We start from the raw sequence: 12,298 nt of genomic DNA, 5'->3' as shown, positions 1-12,298 counted from the left end.
TAATAAACAATCGCAGTTTTACATGCAACCATGCCACTAAAATGTAACCTCAAGCACAAGACAAGTGTGAAGTGTTTTAGAGCTATTCTAGAAGTAATTTTAAATTAAGTTTTCACACAAAAAAAAGGCTCCAACTTACTTTTTGTCCCCAAAGCAGCTGTAAAATCCAGCCATGGTGTCAAAGTTCACTGCAAAAGCAAAGTTTCCTTAGTGCATCCTTTGTACAAGGTCCATTGGTTTTATTAAATCACCAACATCTCCTTGTTCATATCTTCACATGGGGTGTTTGTAAAAAAGCAGAAGCTCATGAGACTGTGTATCCTTCACAGGGAAGGTACATGTGTGCCCCAGTAGCCTGTCTCTCAGGACTGAGCATGCTCTCTGTCTCTTCCTCTTGGATTCCCCCCTCCCTTTTCTTCTCCAACCCCCGTCACCTAATCCAGAGAATCAGCTGCTATTGTCTCACCCCAGCAGCTTACCGCCGACAGGCCAGGCATCATTTGATAATTAGATGGGGCAGCTCCCTGAGGAGATACCACCTTCGTGTCTGAAGGGGGGGCTCATTCTGGCCCACGAAAGGGGGTTGGAAAGCCAGTCAGATGGCCAACGCAATTTGAATAAATCATTAGCTACTTTTAACCCAATATTTAGCCAGCTACTAGACACCGTTAGTGAAAACTTAACACTTACTGCTCAGAATGGCTTAACTTACACTCTTAAAAATAAAGGTTCTTTATTGGCATTAATAGATCAACGAAGAAGCTTTAACATCCATGGAATCTTTCTGTTTCAAAAAAGGTTCTTTAGATAATTCAAATGTTCTTCAGTGTTCTTCTAAACCCAAAATAATTCTTCTATGTCATCACTGTGAAAGTTCCCTTTTAGAACCTTTATTTTTAAGTGAATATAGACCAAAGTGTTCCTGGTTCATGTATGTAAATAAAAGTCCTTGTTTACTTTGGGAGAAGGGTGACTGTTGAAGAGCCAGATTCATGGTTCTAGGCTGCAAATTATATTTTACTCTATCGGAAGTGGCTGGACATTTTAGTGACAGGACATTCATCAAATACATTATTTTCTTTAGAAAATGTGTTGTGCACACAACGTCAAACCATAAGACTCCACTACATACAAATGTTTCGTGTTCCTGACAGTTTTGAATATTTTCCTTCCCCCTCAGGCAAATCATGTAGGAGTATCCGGCAAAAGTGTAAACAAAGCTTTGCGCTGGCCACTGCTTTTTCTTAAATACAAACAATAGCAAATGCTGGATTTCGAAAAATATTTTCTTCCGGTTGGGGAGATTCATGCTTCATATTAAATGGCACAGACTGATATAGGCAGACATAGACATCAAGTTCACACTCAGTGATAGCGGTCAAACCCCTTTATTTTTTCCTCACACATATGGTGAACTGAGTCTCTATGGAGTTGCACTGCAGGCATACGTCTTATAGTCCTCTTTCTCAAAGCTGGGTGGAATGTCAGTCGGTTTTCCTTATGAAAATAGCCAGGTTGGTATTTCCTGAGACCTTTTCTCTGCCACTGAAGAAACCCATTTGTATTCCATTTCAGACATAGTTTCTTAAGAGGGCCATAAGGCTGAGCATTATCAGTAAATTCATTCATGCAGTCATTGAATGTGGTTGCCTGATTATCAGCAAATTCTCCTTTAAACGTCCTTGCCTTCCTTCTTGATGGCTTTCTTCATGTTTGGGGGGCTAAATACTTTTGGAAAGCTAACATCTTGTACTGCATAACTTGCCACAATTTCTTCTTCTTTTTTTTTTTATATTTATGCATCTTTTAATCTTTTTATGATCATTGTATTTAAAGGGATAGTTCACCTAAAAATTAAAATTTTATATTTATCTGCTTACCCCCAGGGCATCCAAGATGTAGGTGGCTTTGTTTCTTTAGTAGAACACAAACGAAGATTTTTAACTCAAACCGTTGCAGTCTGCCAGTCATATAATGGCAGTCAATGGGACACACAGCTTTGAGAGTAAAAAAAAAAAACAACATACACAGACAAAACCAAATTAAACCCTGTGACTCGTGATGATACACTAAGGTCTTAAGACACGAAACGATCAGTCTGTGCAAGAAACTGAATGGTTTTTATATAATTTTTTACCTCTGATCCACCACAATGTCCAACTGTCCTGAGCGTGTTCACAACACCAGGCGGCGTGACTCGTCAACATGCTCTGGCATAGTAGATGCATGCTCGGATGCGATATGTAGTGCGTATACGTCAATCATTTTTTACACAGTCACGCGCCGACTGTTGTGAACGCGCTCAGGACATTTACATTTGGCAGACGCTTTTATCCAAAGCGATTTACAATTGGGGAATACAAAAAGCGATTCATCTTGAAGAGGCAATCAGACAGAGGAAGTGCTCATAACACCAATTCTCAGTCATTGTTCAAATAAGTACAAGCTAGTAAGGGGAGCAAAAGATAGAGGGAAAGAGTTTTTTTTTTTGAGTTTAGGATGAAGTCAAGTACTGCCGAAAGAGATGAGTTTTCAGTTGTTGCTTGATGATTGACAGGGATCCGGTGTTCCGGATAGGGGTGAGAAGATTATTCTACCAGCCAGGAATGGTGAACGAGAATGTTCTGGAGAGTGATTTTGAGCCTCTCTGTGATGGTACCACAAGGCGTCGCTCACTAGCAGATCTCAAACTTCTGGAGGGGATGTAGGTTCGTAATAGTGAGTGGAAGTAGGAGAGTGCTGAGCCTGTGGTAGTTCTGTATGCAAGCATCAGTGTCTTGAACTTGATGCGAGCTGCCACTGGTAGCCAGTGCAAGGAGATGAAGAGAGGTGTAACATGCGCTCTTTTGGGCTCGTTGAAGATCAGTCGTGCCGCTGCATTCTGAATAATTTGTTGAGGTTTGATTGTGTTTGATGGCAGACCAGCCAGAAGAGCATTGCAGTAGTCCAGTCTAGAAACGACAAGGGCCTGGACAAGAAGTTGTGGAGCATGCTCTGTCAGAAAGGGCCTGATCTTTCTGATGTTGTGTAGTGCAAACCTGCAGGATCGAACAGTCTTTGCAATGTGCTCTTTGAAGGTCAGCTGGTCATCAAAGATTACACCAAGATTTCTGACCGAAGTTGATGGGGTAATCATTGATGAGCCTAACTGAATCGTGAAGTCATGCTGTAGAGTCGGAGTGGCAGGGAAGACAAGAAGTTCCGTCTTTGCCAGGTTGAGCTGTAGGTGATGTTCTTTCATCCATGCCGAGATGTCCGCCAGGCAGCCTGAGATCCGTGCAGCTACCGTTGGGTTATCTGGTTGAAAAGAGAGATAGAGCTGTGTATCATCGGCGTAGCAGTGATAGGAGAAGCCATGTGCATGTATGATGGGACCCAGCGATGTAGTGTATGTGGAGAAGAGGAGGGGTCCAAGAAGCGATCCCTGAGGAACTCCAATGACCAGTTGATGTGGTTTGGATACCTCCCCTCCCCAGGCCACCCTGAAGGATCTACCGGTGAGATAGGATTCAAACCAGCGAAGTGGAATCCCAGTGATGCCCAGTGATGAGAGGGTAGACAGGAGAATCTGATGATTGACAGTGTCAAAAGCAGCAGAAAGATCCAGCAGAATGAGGACTGATGATTTGGAATCAGCCTTTGCAATTCGCAGGGCTTCAGTGACTGAGAGTAGCGCAGTCTCTGTTGAATGGCCACTCCTGAAACCAGACTGTTTAGCATCCAATTTGTTGTACTGTGAAAGAAACCGTGAGAGCTGGTTGAAGACAACTCGTTCGAGTGTTTTCCCTACGATTGGAAGGAGAGAGACAGGTCTGTAGTTATCTAAAAGATAAGTGTTTAATGTAGATTTTTTGATCAGTGGGGTTACCTGAGCCTGCTTGAATGCTGTGGGGAAGATGCCACAGCAGGACAGTTGAACATTGCGGTGGATCAGAGGTAAAAAATGATATAGGCCTAAATACTGTTCAGTTTCTTGCACAGACCGATAGTTTCGTGTCTTAAGACCTCAATGTATTGTCACGACCCGCAGGATTTAATTTGGTTTTGTCTGTGTATGTTTTTTTGACTCTCAAATGGGTCCCATTGACTGCCATTATATAACTAATAGACTGCAATGGTTTGAGTTAAAAATCTTTGTTTGTGTTCTACTGATGAAACAAAGTCACCTACATCTCGGATGCCCTGGGGGTAAGCAGATAAACATCAAATTTTCATTTTTGGGTGAGTTTCCCTTTTAATGACTACATGGACAACATTATAAAAAATTCAAATTTATAAGAAAGTTGTTACACTAAGATATAGACTTAAGCTGTTCAAAAGTTTAGGTTCAGTAGGACTTTTCATTTGTTTAAAGATTAAAATTAATACATTTATTCAGCATAACATTAATTTCATCAGCACTTAAAGTAAAGACGTTTACAATGTTACATAAAAAATCTAATTAATGCTGTTCTTTTGAATGGTCTATATTTATCAAATAATTCTGAAAAATGTATCACAGTTTCCACAAAAATATTAAGCAGCACTGTTTTCAACATTAACAATAATAAAAAATGTTTCTTGAGCAACGAATCAGCTTATTAGAATGATTTCTGAAGGATTGGGAGACACTGAAGACTGGAGTATTGATGCTGAAAATTCTGATTTGCATCACAGGAATAAATTATATTTTAAAATATATTCAAATAGAAAACTATGCAAGCCCGTTTCCGCCACTGAATAAAAAATAAAAAAGGTAATTGCGACTTTTTCTCTCACAATTCTGACTTTTTTTCTCATAATTGCGTGATATAAACTCGCAATTCTGAGAAATAAAGTCAGAATTACGTGATATAAACTCGCAATTGCGAGACATACAGGTGCAATTCTGAGAAATAAATTCGGAATTTTTTCTCAGAATTGCGAGACTTTATAACATGCAATTGCGAGTTATATAGTCAGAATTGCGAGTTTTTATCTGGCAATTGTTGACTTTATAAATCGTAATTCTGATTTTATAACTCGCAATTGCGAGTTTATATCTCACAATTATGAGAAAAAAAGTCAGAATAACCTTTTTTTATTTTCTATTCAGTGGCGCAAACAGGCTTCCATAGAAAACTGTTATTTTAAATTGTAATATTGCAGAATATTACTGTTTTTACTGTATTTTTGATTAAATAAATGCAGTGTTGGTGAGCATAATAAGACTTCTTTCAAAAACTTTTTTTTTTAAACTTACCGACCCCAAATGTAAACAGTATATATTTTTTTTCAATATGCATGTATGTGAGTTTTAACCCCAAATCATTAAACATTTACAGTATGCATTTGGCAGACACTTGCATTCAAGGTATACAGGTTTTGCATTCCATTGGAATTGAACCCATGACCTTGGCGTTGCTGGTATCATACTCTACCTGTTTGAGCAACAGAAACCCTGTTTTTTGTTGTTGTTGTTGTTGCTTGAACGCATACGTACATTACCACAGGTGACAGAGCAGTAACATTAACCAATCAATCAGATCAATCACCTTAGGCACAGAAATAGCCAGAACAAATCAGACTACATTCTTTTAAAGACCTAGACACAGTCATGAATATTTAACACTGAAAAGAGCCAGAAACCCCCGCCCCCCAATTCAACTCTGTCAATCCCATCAACAGTCTTCACTGACTTCAGTTTCTTTAGGCATCTCCTGCAGAGCACTGTTTCTTTTCTTTACAAAGCTCTCTGAATTCCAGCCCACATCTGGAACACATCTTCTGAGGCAGCGCTCTACCCCACACTCTAATTAAGGCCATATATGCCAAACTGTAAATAACCCAAGAAATGATACTCCTCAGCTCAGAGGCCCGAAAAGCGGGATGGTGCCGATTGAGATGGTTCAAAATAACTTATAAGATGAATATACAAGTTCCTGTTATCATGCAAAGTCTATCCTCTCCTGAGAAAAACAAAGCCATGAGCCCGCCATGTGTCCGTTAAGTCCTTTACTCTTACAATAAAAAGCATCCAGCTGAGTCCACACAGCTTGACCATTGAGCATAACCCATTCAGCTGCTCTTTTTCTCTATCTGTGACCAGTTAACTTTGTATCCCTTTGTATTCCAGGCTCTTTAAATCTCGGTGTGTGGCGTTTCTGGAGGGAGGTTTCCAAATGGAGTATTTTAATAGTTTAATGAGATGATAATAATGAAATAATTGTGCCCTTGGTTTTACGATGCATTTCTTTCCAAAGTTCTTTTACAGACACAACAGGACAATTAATGTGGCTCATCATCAAAAGATACTTTACAGGACAACGGTCTCTGTTAGTACATGCTCGGAGGGGTTTAATTGTCTAATAAAAACACAATTCAGCTATTTACCCATTTAAACGACTCATGAGACATACACAGAAAGTTAATGAGTGTTGTAATTTAAATACGAATGTTATGTTGTGTGATGTGCCATCTCTTGATTTCTACAAGGTTTTTTTAAAATTACACAAAGTAACCAGAGTCAAGACATTTGGCTGTGGAGTCAAGACATTTACAAATATTGTTAAAAGATGAATATGAGACAAAACTACAGAATGTCACATTTTATTATTGGGTGATTCAACACACAGATGTTACACCTGCTACGAAGTTCTGCACTTTTAGAGTTTCATCCCCCTATCTGATGTGAGCATAAGTATTGGATCAGTTGTGTCCTGTTGCATGAATTCTTCAGATATTACATTTACGCATGTAGCAGACGCTTTTATCCAAAGCGACTTACATTGCATTCAAGTTACAGTTTTTACATTTTATCAGCTCTTGCTTTCCCTGGGAATCAAACCCATGACCTTAGCGTTGCTAGCGCCATGCTCTACTATTTGAGCTACATTAAATGCAGGGAATGTGTCGTATCAGTTATATCCATTACTTCTGTATTCTGAATCTTGCATTCGACGATGACACACACAAGCCAGGATGAAGACGACGGAGCTGACTTTGAGAGAAAAGCAAGCAATTTGGATGCTTAAAGAAAAGAGGAAGTCAATTAGAGCTCTAGCAAAAACAAAGGGCATGGAGAAATCAAGGGTGTGGAAACCAGCAGCGACACCAGCAACCAACAATGACCTGATCGGCTGAGAAAACAACAGTAGTTGATGACAGACAAATCATAAAAGCTGTGAAAATGAATCCTAAAAGACATGTCTGTAAAATCACCAACAACTTCCAGAAAGCTGGGGTGATGCTCTGACAATCTACTGTCCTCAGGAGACTTTGACACAGAATTACAGATGCTACACAGCAAGATGGAAACCTCTGACCAGCACCAAAAATAGAAAGGCAAGATTAGAGTTTGCAAAAAAGGTGAGCCAGAAGAGTTTTGGAACTGTGTTTATGGACCGATGAGACAAAGATGAACCTTTATCTAAGTGATGGGAAAACAAAAATATGGAGAAAACAAGGGAACTGTAAATGATCCCAAGCATACAGCCTCATCTGTAAAGCATGGTGGAGGTGATGTCATGGCATGGGCATGCATGGCTGCCTCTGGAACAGGCCCTCTCAACTTTACTGATGACTTAATGTATGATGACAGTAGCAGAATGAATTTGGAAGGGTACAAAACCATCTTGCCTACCAATATTCAAGAAAATGCCACCAGATTCATTGGGAAGTGCTTCATATTGCATCAGGACAATGACCCAAACACCCTGCCAGTTCAGTCAAGGAATTTATAAGGGCAAAGAAATGGAAAGTCTTAGATTGCCCAAGTCAATCTCCAGATTTAAATCCGATTGAACATGAATTTCACCAGCTGGAGAGGAGAGTAAAGGCAGAAACTCCCCAAAACAAGCAACAATTGGAATTGGCTGCATTAAAGGCTGGGAAAAGTATTTCAAAGGATGAGACCAAGAGTCTGGTGATGTCTATGGGTCACAGACTCACTGCTGTGATTGTGTGCAAGGGATCTGCAACTAAATAATAGCTTTTAATCTTTTATATCTGCTTCTGTTCAACTGTCCCAATACTTATGCTCACATTAATGAGTGGGATGAACTCTAAAAGTGCTGTTCTGTTTATTTTGTAAAACATGTATGTGTTGAAACAGCTAATAATAAAATGTGACATTCTGTAGTTTTGTCTCATATTCATCTTTTAATCATATTTGCAAATGTCTTGACTCCACAGCCAACAGAGCAATTTTTTCTTTACTGTTCCAGTACTTATCGAGGGCAATGTATATGTGACCCTGGATCACACAAAACCAGTCATAAGGGTCAATTTTTCGAAATTGAGATTCATACATCACATGAAAGCTGAATAAATAAGCTTTCCAGTGATGTATGGCTTGTTATGATAGGACAATATTTGGCCGAGATACAACTATTTGAAATAAAATATTGAGAAAATCACCTTTAAAGTTCTTAGCAATCCATATTACTGATCAAAAATTAAGTTTTGCCCTATTTACAGTAGAAAATGTACTAAATATCTTAATGGAACATGATATTTACTTAATATCCTAATGATTTTTGGCATAAAATAAAAATCAATAATTTTGACCCATACATTGAATTTTTGGCTACTGCTACAAATATACCCCAGCGACTTAAGACTGGTTTTGTGGTCCACATACATATACATATATATATGCAGTGGGGGTGTTTTTCAGCGGCAGGGACTGGGGAAGTGATCAGAGAAGACGGAAAGCTGAATGCAGCTAAATATAGAGATATCCATAATGAAAACCTGATTCAAAGCGCTCAGAACCTCAGACTGGGCTGAAAGTTCACCTTCCAACATGATAATCACCCTACACACACAGCCAAGACAATGCAGTTGTCAATGCAGAGTGGCTTAGGGACGACTATATGAACATCCTCGAGCGGCGCAGCCAGAGCTGGGACTTGGAGCCAATCAGATATCTTTGGAGAAACCTATAAATGGCTGTCCACCGATGGTCCCCAGGCAACCTGACAGAGCTCGGGATGATCTAAAGAGAAAAGCAAAAAAAAACAAATGCAGATGTGCAAAGCTTGTTGCATCATACCCAAAAATACCTGAGGCTGTAATTGTTGCCAAAGTGCTTTAAGTTTTGAGTTAAGGTTATGAAGACTTTTGCAATGCTATTTTTTCAGTGTTTCCTTTTTAATAAATTTGCAAAGTTGTGATAAATCCGGTTTTCGCTTTGTCATTATGGTGAGTGGGGTGTAGACTTATGTGGAGAAAAAAGTAATTTAAAGCAGTTCAACATAATACAATGTAAAAAAATGAATGGGTATGACGACTTTCTATCGGCACTGTATATATATATATATATATTTTTTTTTTTTTTTTTTTTTTTTCACCAGCTTATTTTAGTTAAAAAATTGTTTACATTTTGGGTCCAATAACTAGTGACCTTTTATTGAAAAAAACAAAAAAACTTTTAATTATTATCAGTATTATTTAATTATTTTATATCAGTATTATTTTAGTATTTCTAGATATTATTACAGTTTTTTTTGTTTTTTTTTAGATTTTATTTAATTTCAGTTAATGTTTATTTTATTTCCACTAAGGATTAAAGGGGTAATATGACGTTGCTAAAAAGAACATTATTTTGTGTATTTGGTGTAATGCAATGTGTTTGCGATTTAAGGTTAAAAAAACACATTATTTTCCACATACTGTACATTATTGTTGCTCCTCTTTCTGATACGCGCCGATTTTTACAAATCTCATCGTTCTGAGAAGCGAGGCGTGCTCTGATTGGCCAGCTACCCAGTGCGTTGTGATTGGCCGAATACCTCAAGCGTGAGACGGAAATGTTACGCCCCTTACCGTATTGTGATGCGTGTCCCGGCATGATTACACAAAAACAATAAAACCCATTATAAACAAGGCATTTGTTGCATCCAGTGGGGACATAATTACCGATTATAATGACTTATACTGTCTTTTTACGCGTCGTTGCATCACGCCGCGTAAACATTACCATGTCTGCATTTGTGATCGGAGAAACGACAAACAACAAGCACTGTACACAGCTCAAAACTCACGTTTGAATCGTCAGTGGCAAATTCTTTAAATATGACAACATACTTACAGGCTGTGAGTCAGAAGCACCAGACTGTCCTTGCAAAATTGGAATTGCCCCACTTTATAGAAACAGCCTTTGAGCACGCCAGCATTGTAGGCTACTCTTCCAGGTTCAGGAAATAGTCCTCCGTAAAATGCGCTGCACACACTCTAATATTTGGGTTGAACTGTTCTGGAACAGTGTTGTAAATACAACTTAACCACTGATTTCTAGTTGTGTCCTCTTTTGGAAGCCCGAACAAAGTACTTTCGCTTTCACAACGAAACACAGCGTCTCCAGGACACGGCGCCGGCGGCAGCAACAACACTACAGCGAGAATAATAGTTCCACCTTCTTTCATTGCGTGAACATTTGGGCGGTGTTTTGCAAATCCTCCCACACCGTGACGTAGACATGTGGGGGCGTGTTTAAATGAGCCGTTTTAGGAGGGCAGGGTCAAGTCTTAACTTTTATAAAGAATATCTCTTTGGTTTTGAGACCGTAGTCTTTGCAACTTCAGGGATCTTATCTATGCACAAACAGCTTCAAACACTCCAAAGAGAAAGAAAAACTTGAAATCGCATCATATGACCCTTTTAAAAAATGTTTTAGTTAACTATAATAACCCTGCTCTTATGTCTTCTCTAGATCATTTTGTATAGCTTTGCCATTTTTAATAAAACCAATACATAAATGTAGTCTCTCAAATATTACGAGGTCATAAAACGGCATGAAAATATTGAATTGTCATCAAGTCAAAAAGAACAGCCTAATTGTTGCAAGTCAATTTAGAAAAACAGTTGATTTAAATATTTTGAGATGAATTATAACATTTCACACCACAGGAGCCTTCTCAAAAGAGAGGCATGATTCTGAGGCCAAACTCAAAATGATTCCTTTGATATGAACATATGAAGGACATCGATCATGAGGCTATTCTAGATAGGCTACTGAATTGCAGGTTTTTCTGTTCTTCAGGGAAAATGCCCTATGACCTTTTGACCCTTTTCTTGCTCTCATGCTCTTATGTCGACTGCTGTCTGTACAGTATAGTAATCAACAGACACATTGCTGAGAGCAAGAAAAAAGTCATTTGATCTCTGAGGAGCAGGCAACACAGAAAAACCTGCAATTCAGTATCTAGAATACACTTCTTTTACTCTTACAGGCCTTGAAAAGTTTAAAACTAATTTTCTAGATAAGTTGGTGGTTAGATCATACTGTGAAAAAATTACATGCAGCATTGATTATATATGGCTACCTGTCTATTTATTCCAAAACGTATGTAATCTATAAGTAGCCTAATAGCTAATGTTTTTTTTCTTCTTATATCTCCCAAAAGAGCCAATAACTCTGAATCATAGTTTTGTGGTTCTCAATTAAAAAAAAAAAAAAAAAAAAAAACAACAATACGTAAACATGACTTAGAAACAACAACATTAACAACTAAAACGTTTGAAAACGTTTAACTAAAAAAGGTGCTATAGTTGAAAAAAGCAAATACGTAAAACTTATATTAGATATGATATCAGCTCTGGATATTCACATTATTAGAGCATTATTAACTTAAATGTTCTGAAGCTATCCTCTTTCACAGCAGTCATTACAAAACATTATACTATTATAAAAGCCATACTATTATAAACTTCGATAGTTACAACTAACGTAACATTATTCACTGGATTTAGCGGAAAGTGATGGAGATGTTCCCAAACTTCCCAAACAACCGCTTTGTCCAGCGCAGTCAGCTAAAAACCGACAAAAAGCTCATTAATTCGCTCATTAATGCAGACATGTACTTACAAAGTGAAGGAAATCCTAGAGATATCTGGTCATCCTTACGCGAGCGAAACAGAGATTTTTACAAATGACATTCTCCAGCAGCGCCATGTGTGTGAGAGCAGGATGAAGCTCGACATCGCCCTCTGTCCACAACAACAACAACAATAACACACTCTTTCAAAACGTGTTTGCAGCTACTTCCATCCATGAGCAATGAAAATGACTGGAGTAAATAAATGAGCTTTATTTAATCAGATCTTCACAAGAAATGCATTTTGACAAACTCATAAAAGAGAAAGATTTCATCAGCATCTAATAATGAAAAGTTATAAGTGATGAACTTCTATTTGCATTTAATTGTCTTTTTATGCTATTTATCTCTTAGTGTAAACCCAACCTACCTTTAAAGCATTGCTCTTGTGTCCACGGGGAATGCTACTTTAATTTAATGAAGCTAATGAGTGTTTAGCTTGTATGATATGCAGCTCACTG

General features: G+C 38.3%; 1 protein-coding gene across 8 annotated transcripts in view; it reads right to left on the bottom strand.

Annotated features, from left to right (window-relative positions):
• Positions 1–12,018, bottom strand: part of LOC306853353 (uncharacterized protein) — a 49,759-nt gene extending 37,741 nt beyond the window's left edge. Inside the window, exon 1 of one of the 8 annotated variants that reach the window (XM_079390679.1) lies at positions 11,828–12,018. Coding sequence is in view for 1 of the 8 variants with exons in the window: in XM_079390676.1 (XP_079246802.1) it covers positions 140–174 (35 nt within the window). In the remaining 7 variants the exon portion in view is untranslated. Of the gene's footprint in view, positions 1–139; positions 568–11,827 lie in introns of those variants that run through there. The other 7 variants (XM_079390677.1, XM_079390675.1, XM_079390676.1 and 4 more) reach the window with 7 other exon arrangements.
• Between the last annotated feature and the right edge of the window lie 280 nt (positions 12,019–12,298).

This window comes from Barbus barbus (genome assembly GCF_936440315.1).
Source record: "Barbus barbus genome assembly, chromosome: 33".
NCBI lineage: Eukaryota > Metazoa > Chordata > Actinopteri > Cypriniformes > Cyprinidae > Barbus > Barbus barbus.
This window is presented reverse-complemented; position numbering and strand designations above follow the sequence as displayed.